Source organism: Ursus arctos, unplaced genomic scaffold (genome assembly GCF_023065955.2).
Source record: "Ursus arctos isolate Adak ecotype North America unplaced genomic scaffold, UrsArc2.0 scaffold_32, whole genome shotgun sequence".
NCBI lineage: Eukaryota > Metazoa > Chordata > Mammalia > Carnivora > Ursidae > Ursus > Ursus arctos.
The window spans coordinates 20,087,913-20,108,562 of NW_026623008.1; the positions used below are offsets into that span (position 1 = coordinate 20,087,913).

General features: G+C 55.2%; 1 protein-coding gene across 1 annotated transcript; it reads right to left on the bottom strand.

Annotated features, from left to right (window-relative positions):
* Nucleotides 1-280: 280 nt before the first annotated feature.
* FGR (FGR proto-oncogene, Src family tyrosine kinase) lies at nt 281-18,945 on the bottom strand. Its single transcript, XM_026516917.4, has 13 exons — nt 18,729-18,945; nt 11,408-11,470; nt 10,174-10,403; nt 9,577-9,679; nt 8,632-8,730; nt 4,645-4,748; nt 4,248-4,397; nt 3,388-3,543; nt 3,131-3,310; nt 2,476-2,552; nt 2,075-2,228; nt 1,177-1,308; nt 281-1,066 (listed from the first exon to the last, which is right to left on the bottom strand). Exons 3-13 carry the CDS (start codon nt 10,388-10,390, stop codon nt 858-860), a joined length of 1,581 nt encoding a protein of 526 aa, XP_026372702.3. The 5' UTR covers nt 10,391-10,403; nt 11,408-11,470; nt 18,729-18,945; the 3' UTR covers nt 281-857.
* Between the last annotated feature and the right edge of the window lie 1,705 nt (nt 18,946-20,650).

Below are 20,650 nucleotides of genomic sequence, written 5' to 3' on the forward strand. Positions count from 1 at the left end.
GAACCCTTTGCAAACAGATTGAAAGCCACTTCAGTAATGAAGGGGACATTTTGAGCTCCAGTTGCCTGTCTTCTGTATCCACCTCTCAACCTGTCCTAAACTCACATAGGGACGAGCATCAGGACTTCTGGGTATCCCAAAACACACTTTGAGTTCCCTGTATTCAGTAGGCATTAGGGCACTTTCTCACCTCCCCTTCCTCCCAGCAGCCAAAACAGTCACACTCACCTTCCCCTGGCCACCAATGCCCCTAACAGAAGGGATTTGCGTGGCTTGAGGATTCATATTGTCAATTTTCTTATTTACAAAAAGCATAAACACACACATGATTCAGAGAGGCGGTGAGCCCTCAGCAAGCCTCTCCCTCACCTTGGGCTTGGACCCCAGTCCCGGACCACAGTGTCCACCCAGCAGGAAAGGGATCCAGCAAAAACTATCCCTGTCTTTGCAACTTACAGACACGAGAGAATTGAGTAGGAGGTGAATTCAGAGTGGGATGATAGGGTAAAAAAGCAGGGATAGGAGGTAAGGAAGGGAAAGGACATATAGTTTTATAAATAACTAGACAAGGTCTGAGCATTTCTTTTGGGGGAGAGGTGGGAAGAGAGTCTAGAGGTAGGAGCCTAAGTGGGAAGGGGAGAAATAGTGCTTGGGGCCAGAGAGAAGGGTGATCTCTAAGCCTGGACCAGCCCCATCTTTAAAATGAGTGGGTTGCCCTAGATGGTGTCAGAGCAACCTGCTTGTTCTGACACACTAGGACCGTATAGGGTTCTAAGCCTGGGGGCTTCGGGACCAGAGCCCTGGGGATTGGAAGGGATTGGTGGGCACCCCAGAAAGGTGGTGGTTGCCCAAACAGGCTATGTCTGATCCCCAGGTTGGTACTGGGGTTCTGTGGAGGTGAAGTAGTCCTCAAGGAAGGACTGCAGGTACTCGAAGGTAGGCCTCTCCTCTGGGTCCAGACGCCAGGTCTGCTCCATGGCTTCATACAGGGATACTGGGCAGCCTGGGGGGCATGGCATGTGGTAGCCATGCTCCACCTGTTCCAACACTTCCCGGTTATTCATGCCTGGAGGGAGGGGCTCTGTCAGTCAGGGGGCCTAGCCCCTCCCGAAGAGGCCACCAGGAGGAAGCCCTTCCCATGACCACCCACCCTTCCATCTCCCTACCCCAGCAAACCTGGGTAGGGGACTCGGCCCTTGCTGATGAGTTCAGTGAGCAGGATCCCAAAGGACCACACATCTGACTTGATGGTGAATCTGCCAAAGAGAGCAGCCTCCGGGGCTGTCCACTTGATGGGGAACTTGGCCCCTGGAGAGATGGGGAGAGAGGGGAAGTCATCAAGGAAGACTCTGGGAATAAGTGGATTAAGAAAATGCCATGTTGGGGCGCCTGGCTGGCTCAGTCAGAAGAGCATGTGACTTGGGGTCATGAGTTTGAGCCCCACGTTGGCTGTAGAGATTACTGAAATAAATAAACTTTCAAAAACTCACGATCCTGAAATCAAGAGTTGCACGCTCTTCCAACTGAGCTGGCTAGGCACCCCTGCCAGGCACTGTTTTAAAGTGATTTACATGCATTAACTTATTTGACCTCACAAAAACCCTGTGAGGTAGATATTATTATTGTCCCCATTGTACAGATTTGGAAAAGGAGGCACTGACTAGTTAAGTAACTTGCCCAGATCACATAGCTTTTAAGTGGCTAGGATTCACTCCCAGACATTCTGGCTACAGAGTTCACACCATTACACTCCACTGTCTTTCACTTGAGAATTATAGTAGTGCCTGGCATATACTAGGTGTTTCATAAATATCTGTTGATACTTTTCTCTGAATATTTTCATTTCATATATGAGAAAAAACAGCTCACAGAGGTTAGGTGACTTGCCAAAGGCCACTTGGCTAGTAAGTAGAGGAGCTGGGATTCAAACCTAGAGTTGCCTGTTCAACTACATCAGGATGGGAATATCCCAGCTCGTTTGGGAGTGGAAGGAATGGTTCCTGAATATGTGGGGCCCTGTGACAGCCCCTTGGTGCCCTGGGGAGCTCTTGGAAGGTGAGGGGAGGCAGGGCACCTTGCTGAGGGTTGTACTCATCATCCTCAATGAGACGGGCCAGGCCGAAGTCAGCGATCTTGCACACCAGCCGTTCCCCAACAAGGATGTTGGCTGCTCTCAGGTCGCGGTGGATGTAGTTCATGCGTTCCATGTAGGCCATGCCCTCAGCCACCTAGGGGGGCCAAGTTTCGGAGAAATGGGAACACCATGGCTTGTGTGAGAGATCACTTGAAAACCCCACCTTCCGGATGAGGAGACTGAGGCTCAGAGACGGGCAGTGCCCTGCCTCAGGTCGCACCGATGATCCAGTGGATGGGACTGTATGTACTTCCAGGGGTAGGGTAGGTGTTTGAGGGCACAGGGATCTGTGGAGGCTAATAGGAAGGCAGTCTGAAATAAAGGCTGCTGTTCCAGTTTACCTGGGCTGCCATGTCCACCAACTGGGGCAGTGTCAAATCCTGGCCTTGCCGGTCCTTGAGGAACTCCAGCAAGCTACCTGAGGAAAGGAACTCTGAAAATCAGCGGCAAGGCTACCGCAGCTCCAGGACGCTTTCCCTCGCTTGGCCCCGCCCCTACCCAGTTCCCGTCGCGTGGAGCTTGGCCCCGCCCCCTGTCCCCCGCCCTCTCACTTAGACCCGCCCTCACGCAGGACCCAGCCGGCAGTTTCAGCCGCCCACAGATCTCGCCCAGGACTCGCTCCCGCAGACACCCAGACTCTGCCCACAGCTCGCTTCTTCTCCTCCTCCGTCCCCCTAGACACGCCCCACTCAGACTGAGCCCCAGATCCTTTCTCATCACAGATTCGGTCTTCATTCGTTCAAGCCCCACCCACCAGCTGACACCTCCCCGCCACGACCGAGGCTCCGCCCCCAGCCCCCGCCTCTTCTAAACCTGAACCCGCCCACACTCCCAGGACTCACGTGGTTTCACTCGTCCCTGCCTCCCCCTCGGACTCTGCTCAAAGTCCCTTGTCCCATCACAGGTCGCCACTCCGGTCCCTCCCGCAGAGACACCCACCTGAACCTCGCCCCAAATCCCGCCCCCCCGACTCCGCCTCCTGACCCCGCCCCTCACCGTGGCACATGAACTCGGTCACGATGTAGATGGGTTCCTCCGACACCACCGCGTACAGCTGCACCAGCTTGTCGTGTCGCAGCATCTTCATGATCTGCGCCTCCGCCAGGAAGGCCTTCGGGGACATGGTTCCCGGCTTCAGGGTCTTCACCGCCACCTTCGTGCTGCCGTTCCACATGCCTGCCAGGTGGTCGTGGTGCGTCAGCACCGGCTCCCCGATGTCCCAAGCCCTCGCCCCGCCCCCGGGACCTCCGTACCCAGCCACACGTCCCCGAAGCAGCCGGTGCCCAGCCGGCGCTCGAGCGCGATGGAGCTGCGGCTGATCTCCCAAGCGTCCTTGGCCAGGCCCATTGTCTGCGGCTTCATGGTGGTGCAGGCCGCTGTGAGCAGGTGGCATAGCCCGTCGTTCACCTCTGAAGAGCAGGGGTGGGGGGGTGTTGAAGATCACAGGCAGGCCAGGACGCCCCACACATTCCTCATCCTATCCCAGGCACACACACCGCCCCCCGCCCCCCAATCTCCCCTAACAGTGGAAAGGAACTAGGCCACAGGTGAGGTCACAGGCTGGAGCAGAAGGCAACCTGACCCACTGAGCAGGTGAACATGTTGGTGCCCAGGGAAGGAGGTGGCACCAAGAGGGAGAGATGATCCCTGCAGGGATTGGTGTCCTTCCCACAGGAGGTGACCTCCAGCTGGGCCTTCAAGGTCAAGGTGGGATTCTGATAGGCAGAAATGGAGCTGGAGATTCCAGACAAAGGTGTGGACATGAGGCCCTCACCCTTCCATGGACCTCACCTTTGGCCTGACTAACCAAAGTAGAAACTTGGGCATCGATTCCCAGCTTCCTCTCAACCCTACAGCCCATCCTCCAAGTCAGGTCTATTCGGCCTCCTGTCCAGCTAGACCTTAGGGGGCACCCTTTGGACGTGGACAGCCTCACACCTGTTTCCTCTGGAATCCTACAGAGCAGGATCCTGGGCGGGGAACCCAAACACTTGGGTTCCAGTTCTGCCCCAGCCACTACTGCTTTGGGAACCCCTTTCCTTCTCTGGGCCTAATTCTCAGCAGGTTGATCCAGGGAGCAAAGCACGCGCCAGCCCTAGAAGCCAGCCCTCACCAATGTAGTGCTGCACCAGCTCCTGCACTGAGTCGAACTGGGCCCGTGTGGTGATGTAGTAGCCACCCGTGTCCAGCTTGCGGATTTTGTAATGCTTCACGTGGTCGCCTCTGGCCTGGTCCCAATCCCGGATGGACAGGGAGTAAGCACCTGCGGGCAAGGGTCACCTTCAAGTCCGCTTTCCTCCTAGCTCTCCATCTTGGAGTCCTAGAGGCCCAAATGCCTGGGGACTCGGAACTTGGATGGCCACACCCCCTTGAACCCAGTCCCAGTCTTATCTCTGGCCCTCCACCCCTGTCCCAGTCTGGGCCCCGGTCCCTGACCCAAGCCCCTATCCACTGCTCCTAGGCCCACCCCCATGGCTGGGCCTTCCAGTTGCCCCTTCCCAGGGCCCCACCTTTGGTAGTCTCACTCTCACGAATAAGAAAGGCCCCCCGGGGGTTCCCGGGGGAGAGCAGCTGCCTCTCTGCATCCTTTCTTCCGATCTTTCCAAAGTACCACCTGTTGGGAAGGACGAGCAAGAGTCAGATATACCCAGTTCCACCCCCAGCTCAGCCTCCAGGGGGAAAACCACCTCACTAGCCAAGATTCAATTTCCTCACTCGTGGAATGGGGCTCACACACCGGCTTCACAGCCCGGTCATGAGAAGCACAGAGACAGGGAATGTAGAATGCTGGGCTCCAAGTAGGTGCCCAATTAGGGTTAGGCTTCTCCTCTCCACTCTTTCGGTTTCTCTTCAACTAAAATTGCTAAGACCTTAGTTACTAGTGACCTCATCAGGGTGCTACCGGTTCCTTCACGCATCTCACTACTGCGCCTCCGTGGGCTCATCTTGCAGATGGGGAACCTGAGGCTCAGAGAGGGGAAGTGACCTTCTTGCAGGACTGGTTGAGAGGTCTACCTGCAGTCCTTTGCTGCTCAGCCTAGTTCTTTTCCCACCAGCCAGGCAATCTCTCAGATCCTTCTTCCCACATCCACCCCTACCCCCAAACCCTTTCCTCCTGTGACTTCCAAACAACAGCCTTAGCTGCTTCTCCCCCTCTTTCTGATTGCTCCTGCTTGGCTCTCACTGCTGTTTTTCCTTCATTCTCTGAAATTTCGATGTTCTTACAAGGCTCGACTTCAACCTCAGGTGTCAAGCGTTCCTGTTCTGTCTTGGATATTCTTCCTGGGACTGAACTGTAGCCTTAAATCCGCTGTGAAAGTACGCTGGGGGAATGCAAGTGGTCCACAAGTAGCCGAGAAGACTCACATGTCCCCTGATGACTGAACTGGCCAGGCTGGGGTCAAGGTGGCTCAGTCGGTCAAGGTCTGCCTTTGACTCCGGAGGGTCCTGGGATCCAGTCATGTGTCTCATGGGTCAGGCTTCCTGCTCAGTGGGGAGTCTGCTTCTCCTTCTCCCTCTCTCTGCCCCTCCTTCCCTCCAACAGCCCCCCCCCATGCGTGCATGCACTCTTCCCCCCCCCGCCCTTCCTTCCCCCCATGCGTGCATGCACTCTCTCTCAAACAAATAAATAAAATCTTTAAAATAAATAAATAAATAAATAAATAAATAAATAAATAATAGGCCAGTCTATACCTGGGTACTAGGCACAGTTTGGGAAGGCATTGGCAAGTGGAGTGTCCAGGCGGACAGGAAGGATGGGGAAGGAAGAACTGTGTAGACGGAACACACTCCCAAGTTTTTGGAAAGCCCTGCCCCCCCCATACCCATGATAGTAGTTACTTCCTTAATAATTAACTTAATAATAGCAGTACTTATTTTATGTCATGTTGCTTTAATACATATTATATTCATTTAGTTCTTGTTTTAAAGATTATTTATTTATTTATTTACTTGCTAGAGAGAGAGAAGTACAAGCAGGGGGAGCAGCAGAGGGAGAGGGAGAAGCAGCTCCCCACTGAGCAGGGACCCCAACACAGGGTCCCTGGACCCCGGGATCATGACCTGAGCCGAAGGCAGATGCTCAACTGATTGAGCCACCCAGGCACCCCAGTATTTATTTAGTTCTTATAACAGCGTTGGGAGGTAGGTCCTATTATTAACCCCCACTAGACAGATGAGGAAATGGAGATACCTAGTGGTTAAGCAACTTGCCCAAGGTCACACACTCTTAGGCTGTGTCGCCAGAATAGCAACACAAGTTGTCTGCTCAAGGGCCTGCACTCTTAACCACAACATTGCTCTTAACCATGACACTGCAACGAGTGCCTCTCAGGGCTTCGTGACGCTGCCCCTTAGATGTGGACGCAAGCATGAACCCCCATTCCTCCCACCTTCCGCATCATCACCCCGTCTCTCCTCCATGACTCCTACCACTTTCCCCAGATGAAGGCCTCACCCCCTCTGAGCTCAGGACCCCAGTAACTCCCCTCTTCTCGGGGACACCTCTCCCCTACCAACCTGCCCCCACCTGCAACCTCCCCATCCCACCAACCTCTATATATGCCCCCATTTCTTCCTTCCCCCCAGAAAACTGTTCTAAGCCCTAACTTGCCATCAACATTCTGCTATATCTCTCACCTTCCCTTCACTTGAAAAAGCACTTCACACTTGGGTCTCTACTTCCTCACCTCCTACTCCCTCCCAGGCTCTGCTGTCTGGACCCCACCCCCAGTTCACACAGAGAGATCTCTCACCAAGGTCACCTCCATTGCCAAATCCAGAGGCAGCCTCTGACACTCCCTTTCTTGCTTCCTGCAACCTCTCCTCCACCCTCTTGGCTGTTCTGACTTGGCTTGGCCTGGTTTTCCAACAGCAACTTCTCGTTCAAGGCAGCTTTCTCCAAAGTTGGGTCTTAGGACTAATCTCTTTCTCACTCTCCTCCCCTTCCTTCACCCTCTCATGCAGCTTTAACTGTCACCTCCACTCCGAAGAGTCCTGGATTTCTACCCCAGACCAGGGGTGCCCTCTGCAAGAGCCACAGCAAACAAAGAGCCTTAGTGCCATCTGGGAGAAGATGCCCCTTCCTCTGGGGTAATTCAGCAGCCTAGCTGGGCCTGAGGTTGGGCCCCTCTCATAGAAAGCACAGCCCAATCCAATTGCTGGCCGTGTCTTCCCCCTGGGTGTTCCTCTCTGCGAACCTCAATCCATCAAATACCCCCACCAGAGCCCAGGTAACTATACCCTCTCCTGTGCTCCCCAGTTTAGCAAATGGCACCATCACCCACTCAGTTCCTCAAGAAGACTTTGGGTCACCCTCGATTCCTCCCACTCCCCATAACGCAATGGCAAATTAGTCACCAAGTCCTGGTGACTCCCACTCTGCAGTCTCTCAATCTTTTCTTTTCCCATACATGTATATATATATATATATATATGCACATAGATTAAAAAGTTTTTTATGAGCCTTGGTTTTCTCATCTGTAAAATGGGGACAACAATAATATCAATAGTGTGACTATGAGAATTAAATGACTCAAGGGAGGTAAAGTCCCTGTCATCATATCTCAGGTTATAATGGTACACTATGAATGATAGTTTCCTGTCTCGTCAACAGAATTAATTCTTTTTTTTTCTAAGGTTTTATTTATTTATTTGAGAGAGAGAGAGAGAGTGCGCGCGCGGGCGAGCTGGGGGAGGAGCAGAGGGTGAGGGACAAGCAGACTCTGTTTAGCTTGGAGCCAGACGCAGGGCTCTATCCCAGGCCCCTGAAATCATGACCTGAGCCGAAATCAAGAGTTGGACGCTGTGCACCTGGGTGGCTCATTGGTTGGACATCCGACTCTTGGTTTCAGCTGGGGTCTTGGGATGTGGATCTGAGCTCAGCGGGGAGTCTGCCTCTCTCTCTCTCTCTCCCCCCCCCGCCCCCCTCCTGTTTGCTCTCTCTCTCTCTAAAATAAATCAATGAATCTTAAAAAAAAAAAAAAAGAGTCCGATGCGTAACCGACTGAGCCACCCAGGTGCCCCTTTAACAGAATTAATTCTAAGTAATATCCCCTTGCATTTGTTTCGAGTTTTACAAATTTTGAAAGCTCCTATGCTGTTGTTATCACTGAGGGTCAATATGCTGATGCTTAGCAAGTGCAGCCAGACTATCTGGGTTCAAAACCAGCTCTACCTACTGACCCGCCATGGGAACTCGGGTAGGATATTTAGTTTCTCTGTGCCTCACTTGCCTCATTCATAAAGCAGGATAATATTAGTTTCTAACTCTGTTAATACCCAGAAAGCACTTTGAATAGTGCCCAGAACATAGTCCATGCTACATAAATATTATTTACGGTCATAAACGTCATTATTCCCTTCCCTTATTCTCAAAATGACCTCACAGAATTACAGGTAAGAAGACAGGCTCAGCGTGGGGCTGTGACTCAGAAGTGGACTTGGACTCCAGGGTCCTGTCCTGTCCATAGGGATGGCCACCTCCCACCCCTACTCACTCTTCAGCCTGGATGGAGTCCACAGGGGCGACGTAGTTGCTGGGGATATAGCCAGTTTGTCCGGAGCTGAGAGACCGGGCTTCCCACCAGTCACCCTCACTGCGGACACAGGACACAGGGCGTCAGTGGCAGCCCAGTCCCCTGGAGCACCCTGGGGCCAGGCAGAGCCATGCGAAGGGTCAGGTGGAGACTAGCCCCACCCGCCCTGCACCTTGGACACACACACACACACACACACACACACACACACACACCACACACCCCAGGGCTTTTGTCTGTTCTGCTCTCGGCCACTGAAGCTACTAGCCCAGGAGACTTTTCCCTGCAGAAGCAACACGTCTGGGGATGTGTGGGCCTCCTGGCTTTCTCCTCCGGCTCCTCAGCGGGCTGGGGTTTGGGTGGGCAGTGGACGCTAACTCAGTCACTTCCCCACTGAAATCCTCCCCTACCCCCAATGACTATATATTTCCTTCTGGATAAAATCCAGATTCTTCCACATGGCTTCAAAAGCCCTATAGAATCTGTTTCCACCTGCCTCTCTAGCTTCCGCTCTCTTCATTCTACACTTCATACTTTATGATCCACCAAGACTGAGCCACTTGGTGGTTTACAGAAGTCATCATTTATTCTCATTTTCTCTCACTCTCTCTTCCTCTTTTCTCACCTCTTCCTTCAACATCTAGTCATTTTTCCAGTCTCACCTCAGAAATCACCTTCTCCGGGAAGCCTGCCTTGATTACTAGATTCAAGACCATGTTTAGTGTTCTTTCTGGGCCCGTATGTCTTCATGCTCCCCCTACATAGTAGCGATTACTCGGAGTTGTTATTGTCATGTATCTGTGTCCCCAGCTAGGCTGGAGCTTTCTGAGGGACCAGGTAGCATTCCTGTCCGGGCCCTGCTCCCAGCCCCGGCCATGTCCTGAGCCGGGTGGCCGGGTTACTTACGTGTTGTTCAGGACGTGGAACTTCTCACCCTTGGTGAAGGTGAGGTCATCCTCTGTCCGGGCCTCATAGTCATACAAGGCGATGAACAGGGTCACCCCAGTCCCTGCAGATACAGGGCTACTCAGCAGAGTAGGGCATGGGACAGGGGCTCCAAGGGGCCTGCACCCCCCAGGGTCCTGTTCCCCAACCAGGCTCTGTGCCTCCCCATGGCTGCAGCGCCTGGTTCCCAAAGGCCTCTGGAGCCCAGTGGATTTCTGATTTGGGCTTCACAGCTTGGCTTCCCATGCATTCAAGGCACATGCCTTCCAGCCCATCCCTACCACCCTGGGGAGCTCCCAAGTCACCCATTCCCCCTCTTTCCCACCAAGACTTCCCACTGGGGGCCTGTCATCAGGGTCCCTCTCTCAGATGGGAACAGAGCTATGATTTCCCCTCAGACTGGGATTTCTGAGGTAGGGCCGTATATTCTCCCTCAGACTGTGCTCTGAAAGCAGGGCGGTGTCTCCCACGCCATACCAGAGTCTCCTAAGGTGTCTCCCTTTCCCCCAGGTTCTCCCAGGGTCCAGGCAGTGCCCGCCTCCAGCCCACCAGACTCACCTGAGATGGCCCTGATGGTGCCCCCATCGAGGAAGGCCGGGGTGGTGGACTGAGTGGGGAAGTTGTAGTTCGGGATATGGGCTAAGGAGGACACAGTCCGGGCCTGAGTAGGGTCAGGGCCATAGCGGTCCGCAGCCCCACCACCCCTGAAGTCCCTTTCCAGGCCAATGTCCTCCTTGAGCGCCGGCTCGGACTTCTTGCAGAACACACAGCCCATTCCAGGCACCCTGCTACAGAAGGGGGTACGCCTCACTCTGGGCCCCTGCCAGACAGACCCCCCATGTACACGTGCACGCACGTGCGCACACGCACACTCACATGTGCACGCAGCGTCCCCTCTCAGGTCCTCCCTGTGGAAGGTAAAGGTGAGGCGAGGCTGCATTTGCATGGGTCTACCTCCCGGCGCTGTCGTACGTTTGCAGAGAGAATGTCCGCCCTTAGTGGGCTGGTTTTCTGCTTTGGGATGCGGCGGTGGTTATTGATGTATTTTTGCCTCCTCTTGCTTCAATACATTGTGTTTTTGTGACTTCTTCAGAGTGCTTGTACATGTGTGTCTTTTGTGTGTCTCTAAGTATTTGTGAGTTTGCCTGTGGATGTGTCTATGTGTGTGACCCGTCTTGTGAACGTTTGTATGTCTGTGTGAGCATATGAGTGTGGGTACATGTCTCTGTGCATGTGATGGCTCTGTGTGTATTCGTGTCTTCTGAGTGTATACGTATGTACACTGTTTCTGTACAAGTGTGTATGTGTGTTCCTGTGTGTGTGTGTGTATCTTTGTGCATGCAGGGGGTCTGTGTGAGTAGATGCCTGCGTGTCTGTGTGTCTGACCATGTGCATAGCCCTGTGTGGGTGTATATGTGCCTGTGTGTGTGTGTGTGTGTGTGTGTGTGTGTGTGTGTGTGTATCCAGGTCGGTGTGAGTATGTGTGACTGTCTCTGTGTGTACGTGTGTGTGTCTCCCTCTGTCTAGGTATCGAGACATGTTTGTGTGTGAGTGTGTGTGAGGGCTCTGTGTGTCTGCACCTGGAGATTCGCTGCAGGGGGATCAAGGCCATTTCCTGTTGTGGGTCCAGCCTCTGGCCTCTCAAGCTGCCTCTTTGTGGCTCCCCCATCTGTTACCTAGCAACGGGGCTCTTGGAGGAGGAGGGGGCTGTGATGAGTTGTGGGGCTCAGGAAGGCCACCCCACCCCTTTTCCTGACCCTGAAAGCCCTCAGTCCCCACTCTCCCCACTCACCCTTCAGGCCCCTACTCCTGGGTCAGCAGGGCTGCGGCATGGTCCTTGGGAGGGGCCAGAGACCTGAGGGCGAGAGAGAAGGACGGGGAAGATGAAGGCTCTGCCAAGGTTCCTGCAAGCCAGCTGCCAGCTTCTGCCCTCTCCAGGAAGCCAGGCCCGGGCTCTGTCCCAGCATGACTTCTGCCTCCGTTTTCCTTCCCACTGCCCCTGGCGAACTTACACACGCCCCCTCACACAGGACACACCACCCACACCAACTCTCTCACACTCATATCCACCTGACACACCCACTCGCCAGCACACACACACACCAGCACATAGTCACACGCCAACACCCACAGCATACACTTGCGTGAGTTTGCTCACCAACACCACCAACACACTGACACAAACTAACTCTCACACAAGCCCAAGCTCTGATACACAGATACACACACGCACACATACGTAGGCACATGGGCTGCCTCTCAGGGTGACAGACTCCTAGTCAGACCCACGGCTTTCCTTGATTTCTATCAAGCCATACTCAGCTCGCTCACAGGCCCCCAGCCACTGGCTCCTAAGAGCGAGCCCTTCCTCCGCACGCTGCCTCTGCCCCCACCCTGGGTCCAGCCTCGCATCCGTAAGCCCCCGCAGCCCCAGGGTCCCATCTGGCAGCAGGGTGAAGGTGGACACCTGCCTCCAGAGCTCGCTCCTATCCCCACATCAGGCGAAGGCCCAGGTCAGAAACCAGGGCCACCAGGATCCTTTGGGGAGCCCCCCACATGAGCCAAGACTTTCCCGAAAGCTATGCCCTCTGAGCAACAGGGCAGCAGATCATTGAGCAAGGGCTCCCCACGCCCCGCCAGAAACTCTGCCATTGCAACACTTAGAGAGGAACTGCTGGGGAGAGGGTTTCTTAAGATGTGAGAGGAATGGAGAGTCGTAGGGTGGGGCCAACCCTGTGAACCCTGATTTCCCCCAGAGGGGCTGAGGACCCTTGGGACTGCTGCCCCCGCCTTCCTTTCTTGAGCCCCCAAGTCCAGTTCCCTTGTGGACATCCTCCTCCTCTCTCTGGGTCCTGCTCCTCCTACTGAGTATACTCACCTCTTCCAGGAAGCCTTCCTGGCTCCACCGGATCCAGCTGCCTAGCCGATGTCTCTGTCACATCAGAGCCTTGACCCCTAATCGAGACCCACCAGCCCCTCTCACTCTTCACTGTAACTGTTCTCCGGTGTGTGTAGGGGAGTGACACCCATCTGGTGTACTGTGAGGCGGGCTGTGGTGAGAACCCTAAAATAGCCTGTGTTCACTAAGCCATCGCTGTGATCTTCACCTCAGGACCCCTCCCCCAGGGTGCAACCACTGTGTCTGAAAGACTCCAGGACACTGAGGGCTGGTCAGGGCCAGGGAGAGAATATCGGTGGAGGTGGGGGCATTCCGGGCCCAGGGCAAGAGGCGATTTCAGGCACTGAGGGGACAGATGGGGGTAAGATGAAAACTAAGGTTACAGGGTGAGAAATGGAGGTCTTCTCACAGGAAGACACCGACGCATCGCAAGTGACACACGGGGCCTACACCAGATCCCCGCAGCCCTCCTGACGCATTCTTGCACGCACATGTGACCTCAGCCACACACAGCACCTCACTGAGACTCCGAGCTCCTCTACACACAGACATCTTCAAGGACACAGACGACCCCCCCGGCCCTCCCCCACCTACACACACACGTGCACACACACACCCCGTACACGCCGCCTCTGCACAGCAGAGACAGAGACTGAGAGATACAGAACAGCAGAGACGGGAGTTACAGCACTCACGAGGTGCCAGCCACGGCACTGAACACTTGACACACGTTACTGTGTTTTATTCTCATAACAACGCTCTGACGTATTACTATTATTGATAAGGTAACTGAGGCACGGCGAGCTTTAGAGACAGGCCCGAGGTCATGCCCATGATGAATCCTGACATTTGGCTCCAGCATCTGCGCCAGCCCTCTCCACTGCCTGGTCACAGACAAGGGTAATGACAGCCACTCCCGCCAGCATACAGAGACAACGAGCCCCCAGAGGGACATACGGAGATGTACAGAGCCCTCTCCCAAGTCACAGACCCACACAGAGCACCTCTCTAAAAGAGACACAGAGTTGTACAACCTCTTGGGTCCCCACATAGAGACAAGGTTGCCCCTTCCAAAAATACCCACATAAATATCACCACAACATTTTTATTTTTTTTAATTCTTTTTTTTTAAGTAGGCTGTAGGCTCAATGCGGGGCTCGAACTCACAACCCCGAGATCAAGAGTAGCGCGTGGGGTGGGGGGTCAGAAACTGTGAGCCTCTGAGAAGGAAGCAGAGGGCTCTGTGGGCTGAGGAAGAGCCCTGGCAGGGAGGGGCAGTGTGGGGAGCAGGCAGTGGGGAGCAGCTCTCAGAACCTGGCACTCCCCGGCCTGCTGGGGACCGAAGTCCAGGGCTGGGCATGGCTCTCAGGGCACTGGTATGCTGAAGGGGTTGTTGGGATGTGGGGCGAGGGAGCGGGGCACAGAGTCTGGCACCTGCACTGTCCAAGGCATGGGGGGGGCACGCTGGATGTGACCACACTCATGTGGCTTTGTCAGAGGAAAGAGAGACAGAGAAAGAGAAGGCAGAGACAGAGAGACGGAGTCTGAGAGATACAGAGAGACAAAGAGAAACAGTGTGCTGTGCTGGCGCGCTGACTCTCAAAGGAAAAAAAAGGCCTGACTTGTAGCATTTGCTGATTTCCGTTGTATAAATATTCCCACCATGGCTGATTTCAAGTAACCGAGGTGACTTCGTGAACCCTGGGCTGGGAAGAGATTCACACCATCAGCTCCCAGAGCCGGAACTAGCTGCTCCAGCAGCTCACTGCCAGGAAGGAATAAAAAGAAAGAGACAAACGGAGATAGAAACGAGAAATAGAAAGACAACAGAGAGACAGAGATGGAGAAAGAGAAAGGTAGAACTTAAGAGAAACTCAGGGAATGGAAGAGTCAAAGGCAGAGGAGAAAAGACAGAAGAAGCAGGTTGGGTCCTCTGTGCTCCAGCATCTGCAGACAGGCAGCCCCCAGGACTCCCCCTCCCTGCCCACCTCAGATCCCAGGTGGTGCCCCTAGCTCTGCTGAGAGTCATTCGACTTCCTAGAAGTCTGGGTGGCAATAACTATTAGTCTAAAATTTCTCATTTATTAAATACTTACTCAGTGCCTGGCATTGTGCCAAGCAATTCCCATTGCATGATCTCATTTCGTTACCCTAGGAAGTAGCATTTATTACTACCCCTCTTTTACAGATAAGCAAACTGAGTCGCAGAGATGTTAAGTAACTTCCCCAAGATCACACAGCAAGTAAGGGGAGGCAAAAATGCAACCCCGATCCGTCTGGCTCCAATCCCACTCTAAGCACTCTTCTATTTTGTAGGCCTAGTAGAAGCAATAACGTGTGTTCCCTTCATGAGCACCTACTACGTACCAGGCCCTGGGCTACATGCTCTCAGTCCCCCTCACAGCCCAGAGAGGGGAGGCCAAAAATCGGGCTGCAGGTATTAGAGCCGAGGTCCACCCAGCACTGGGGTGCTCCCGCCGTCAACACCTCCCTCTGTGTGGCCCTCCCCAGCTCTGTTCTTTTACTTTTACTTTTTTTTTTTTTAAGCAAGCTCTATGCCCCACTTGAGGGGACTTGAACTCATGACCCCCAGATCAAGAGTCACAGGCTCTACTGACGGAACCAGCCAGGCGCCCCTCTTCTTGATATTCCATTATGAGCTCTGGACCCTGGATGAATGATATCAGCCCTCCGAGCCTCAGTTTTTGCATCTGTACCTTCTGTGCAGTTGTTGGAAGGCCTGAAGAGACGCCTCTTACCCAGTGGGCAGTGGCCAAGAGAGGCTGAGACCCGTGAGCAGCAAAGCTACAATGCCCCCCCACCCGGGGACCATTTGTCAGTTCATCTCCCTCCCGTGTGTAGGGGGGAGAGTGACTTGCTCAAGGTCAGACAGCCTCCCAGGGGATTCAAAGCCAGGACCATTAATTCAGGTCCAGAGTTCAGTTCACACCGTGGCTGTGTTCTTCAGGGCCTGCGCAGGAGGTCACGCTGTCCCTGACGAGTATACGTCATATTTCCAGCCCACGGCCAAGGGAACATACCACCCCTGCCACATGGCAGCTGGCTGCTCACCAGGGAGCCTGCCTCAGGCCTAGCCCTACTCCTGAACATCGGAGCCCCAGGCCCACCCATCCTTTCTTGAGGTCCACGCGTCCCGAAGCCATGTCAGGGCTTTGATGTAGACACAGGGTGTCCTGTTCCCCCCAACCCCTGCCAAGTATCTGCGGCACCTGGAGACAGATTTAAGCTTAATTCTACACGGCCTGACAACTAGCTCGAGACATTGGGGAAGCCGGTTCACCTCTCTGAGCTGTAGTTTCTTCGCCTAGAAAATAGGAATATAAATCTCGACCTTGTGGGGTTGCTTCTGAGCATCAGATGTGAAAGCACCAGGCACACAGCTGGTGCTCAGTGAACTTTCACTTCCGCTCCCTTCCCTTGAGGAAGGCCCCTCCAAGGCCCAGGGAGGGGGAGCGGCAGGGCGGAGAAGAAAGAGAAGTTCCCAGGGTGAGGTGGGAGGGCTGAGTTAGTTCAGTTGCCTGGGGGGGTTTCAGAAAGAGGGAACTGGGACTTTGGGCAGCAGCAGGAAACCACCATCCTGCAAGAGTTCCGGCTGCTCTTCAGGGCTCTGGGCTGGCCAGGGCCAGGGCACAAGCCTCAGCCCCACTGTGCCCCATCCCCTCACCCAAGACGGGAGCCCTCTGACCGAAGGCTTCCATCCCTCACCCACAGAGGCCCTCCGCCCCTCACTGAACTCCGGTGTCTCTTACAAACCCCCAGCTCCTTCACAGAGGCCGCACCTCTCATTGAACCTCTAACCATCCCACACCATTCTTTCTTGAGGCCTTATAACACCTCACCCCAAACACCCAGGGCCTAAAAAGACATACCCCAGTCTGACTCTACCCCTTGTGGGCCAGGTGTGGTGGGGGCATGTGAGGGAGGGGCCCTATCTTTGCCACACTAGCTTTACCCCCCACATGATCCTGAAGGTGTCAGCTGAATTTTCTCCACTTGTGTGGGTAATGGTGATTTCTCATCTGTTGCCAAAAAGTCACTCACCAGCTCCTAAGAGTCTTTAGGCATTCAAGATTTTGAGGAGATGGGAGCCAGGGGTGGCCCAGGGGGAGCTGAGGGAATAGGAGTCTAGATTCCACAGTGTGGCCAGACAGGAAGCCTCCTCCCCTGGTTCCACCTTATACCAGCCTAAACCCTCAAACCAGGCGGTCTGCTGGTCTGCTTGGTGCACAAAGGGCTGGCTTCTCCTTCCCCAGCTCTGGGGTCCTCCTACCCGGCCTCCCAAGGTCTGGCCACTTCCTTTGCCCTATTAGCTCCAGGTGGCTGTAGAGAGCACCCAAACACCCACACATATGCTCACAGGCTCGTGCTCATTCACTCAAAGCCCAAAACATACTCACAAACACTCTGACACCTCACTCACAGCTTCAGGCCCACTGGGTTCAAGCAGCCCATGAACTCCACACCTCCCGCAATTCGCCAGTCACCCACTCCCCTATCCACAAGGCTATAAGGGATCTCTAGGGATGAGGAGGGAACTCAGGCCTCAGCTCTGGCTACTTCTTTCAACACATCAGGGACAAGATGCTCGGGTTCTGAGTCCCTACTTCTGGCCCCATCAGTCCTTGACTACTGAACGTCCCTCTTCCTATCTGTGAAGTGAGAACAAAGCCCTGCTCTCCCATTACCACCACCGATGGAAGGAAGCCAAAAGACTCAGGGGTCACTGGGTGTGGTACCATTGGCGCTGGGGGCAGACCTCAAACCTGCCGACTTTCCCAGTATGGGAACATCAACAGATCCACACACATGTATTTACTAGATGTCACTTGTGTGCTGGTCCTGGAGGCCCTGTCAGGCTTTCTGTACCCCCTCCATGGTTTTGGGAAGGTGAAAGAAAGAATCCCCCCCCCCCCCCCCCGCAGGTCAGTAATAACTCTTAACCCCTCCAGGACGCTCTGCAAAAACTGCGTTCTAAAGCACCTGATTCTGGGGATTTGGGATGGGATGGGGGATGGGAGCCGAGTAGGGGCAAAGGTAATTTCCCCCCATAATTCAAACGAGGAAAATGCGGCCCAGAGAAGCCCTGTAACTTGTCTGAAGTCACACAGCCATCAAGGGCCCAGTCTGGCTAAGTCCCTGCGACTGCAAAGCCTCACCCCAGGATGCCTGAACACTGAGCATCATTGCCCTACTCCTCTGCCCAGAAACCTGCCCCCGACGGACGACCCAAAATGGGGGCGAAAGGGGTACCAAAGGGGGCTGCGCGGGCAACGCGCCCAATAGCGGCGAAGCGCGGGGCTCTGCCTCTCCACCCTCTGGTTGCTACGGAGACAGCCTCTCCGGGCAATTGCGGTCAAAAGCAGGATTTCCGTCGGGGTTGCCAGCAATTCCCGGATCCCAAGGGGAACGTGGACCGAGACCGCCACTGGGGGCGGGAAGGGGGCACCCAGAGAGGCCCATCCCTGCTGAGGGCGGGGACTTCCCCAGGAAGCCGGGACCCACGCCTCTAGCGCCTTGGAGGAGTCCCCTCGCCATCCGGGACCCGCCCACCAGTGCGGGGGCGGGAGGGCGTAGGGGGCTGCAATTTTGGCAGCCTCCCCGCCCCACCAGGCTGCTGGCTTCCCCCTCGACTTCTGATGATTCGGGATAGGGGGACTGCCCGGACCCCCGGGAATTGTGCCCCACATTCTGCATCCTCCAGAAATGGTTCTCCTTGACCTCCAGGAAACTCCCTTACCTGGTCCTCCCAGCACCCCCCCCACACACACACCTAGTTCCCCTCTTCCAGAACGCTCAGCTTCCCCCCAGATCCTCACTTTCAAGGTCCCCTCAGTTTATTTCCCCAGCCCCTTTGGGAGGGTCTCCTTAGTCCCTCTCCCCTGACTCAGCCCCCTTCCCAAATTCTATTAATTTCACTCTACAGGTGCCCTGCATTTTCCCTACCAGACCCTTTTTAGGGGGTTCCCTTAATCTTCCTTCCTCATATTCTTTCAGCTCCCCCCCCACCCCGATTTTATCAGTCTCTTTCTCCAGGTCTCCTCAGTTTTCCTCCTGAGGTCCTTTTCGGGGGTGAGGTCCCTCCTCCTCCAATTCAGCACCCCCCCACCCCCAGCCGTCCCACCCGGGCGCGGGGCGGGCGGGCCGGAGGCGGGGCGCCGCGCGGCCCGTCCAGCCCCACCTGACGGCCGCCTACCTGGTCCCCGGGGAGGCCGCCTCGGACGGACCCCGGGCGAGCCGGCCGGGCTCCCAGCCGCCGCGAGTGCAGACGTTGTGGGGAACGGGGCCGGGAGCGGGGGGGAACTGGGGAGCTGCCGGCCTCTGACCGCCGCCCGCTCTGGGCCGGGAGGAGGAAGCCGCCTCGGACTTCTCTTATTGAAGCCCTGCGGCGGCGGCGGTGGCGGGGAGAACTCACAGTCACGCCCCAGCCCCAAGCCGGCTGCCCCAGGCGGGGAGGGGCCCTCAGATCCCAGGCCCGCCCGCTCCCGCTTCCAGCCTCCCCCCTCCTCGCCCGCCCACCCGGGTGACGGGGGCTTGGGCTCTCCCAGCCCTCTCCTTGAACCCCAGCTCCTCCTCCAGACCTGAGCCCCCAGCGCGGCCTTCCCAAAGGTCCCCTCCAAAAGGGCAGGCTCCTCAGCCCCAGAAGCACCTGCTGTTTTAGACCGATTGGATTTGAGGTTAAGAAGCAACTTTTGTCTAGCACGGAAGCCCACCCCACCCCCTTTTCGCGGCTGGGAAAACTGAGACCAGATGTGGGCAGGCCTTACCCAAGTTCTCCACAGCCCGTTGACTTCAGATTGCTGTCACCAGAGCCACTGCGGATCCAATCACCTTGCCCGGCCTCCCTTAGGACCTGGACAAGTGGGGGCACAGGGACGTAGGATGGAGGGGAGCAGCGGGGGACCCTTCTCTCAGGAGACTGCTTTTCAGAGGAATCAGCCCTCAGGCCACACTGAAGAAGGGGAAGCATGTTAGCCTCCCCCTCCACACACACACAGAAAAACCGAGTGTCATCCTCCAGCGCAGTTCCAGCCTATGTGACTAGGAGGGATCCCTGACACCCCCCCCCCCCGCCCCGCCCAACACACACACCTGGGGTTCAATCCTACCTCCCACCACTGTTACTTCTTCAGCCTTAAACCAAGGACCAGGAGAATCCCTCCTCCTCTGGGGAGGAGATGTGTGTGTGGGAGGGCTGTTTGGTGGTGATGTGTATTGGGATATGATGGAAGGCAGGGTGGGTGTGTGAGCACAGGTGTGTGTGTGTGTGTGTGTGTGTGTGTGTGTGTGTGTGATTGTAGGCAATGAAATTGGTGACTGCAATTTGTAATCAACAACTGGGACACATTTTGCAGGCACATGTGTTTCCATGTATGAGCAGGCATGTCTGTGAATGTGTGTGTGTGCACACGCGTGTGCATGCATGCTCAGGTATGGCCCAATGTGATTGTGGGATGTAGGTAAGAATGCTTTTCTCTTGGGGCGCCTGGGTGGCACAGCAGTTAAGCGTCTGCCTTTGGCTCAGGGCGTGATCCCGGCGTTATGGGATCGAGCCCCACATCAGGCTCCTCCACTATGAGCCTGCTTCTTCCTCTCCCACTCCCCCTGCTTATGTTCCCTCTCTCGCTGGCTGACTCTATCTCTTCAAATAAATAAAAAAATAAAATCTTTAAAAAAAAAAAGAATGCCTTTCTCTTAGGAAAATGGGAGGAGGGATGGGGAGGAAGACACAGGAGAGGAGGTGGACGTGCAGGGACTGGGGAATGGCGGTCTCCGTTAGCTGGGCGGCATCGCAGACACCAGCAAGCACTCCCCACCTGGCTATTGGTCCACATGTTCAATTAACAAACAAACAAATATTTATCATTGCCTGTCAGGTGCCAGACTTACGGGACACAGAGATTAATGAGACTGGTCCCTGTCCCTAAGGGATATCCCAATCTACCAGGCTCTCTCTGTCATCCTTTAAGTTCTGGTTCCTCAGGAGGCTTTGCCTGACTGCCACCCCTCTCCCAGCAGAGTACTCAGCACAGGTGACCCCTGCCTCCTGGGTTTTCCTCAAGGGTAAGGACTGACTCTGACTCTTGTCAATGCTCCCAGCACCCAGAGTAGTGCTGG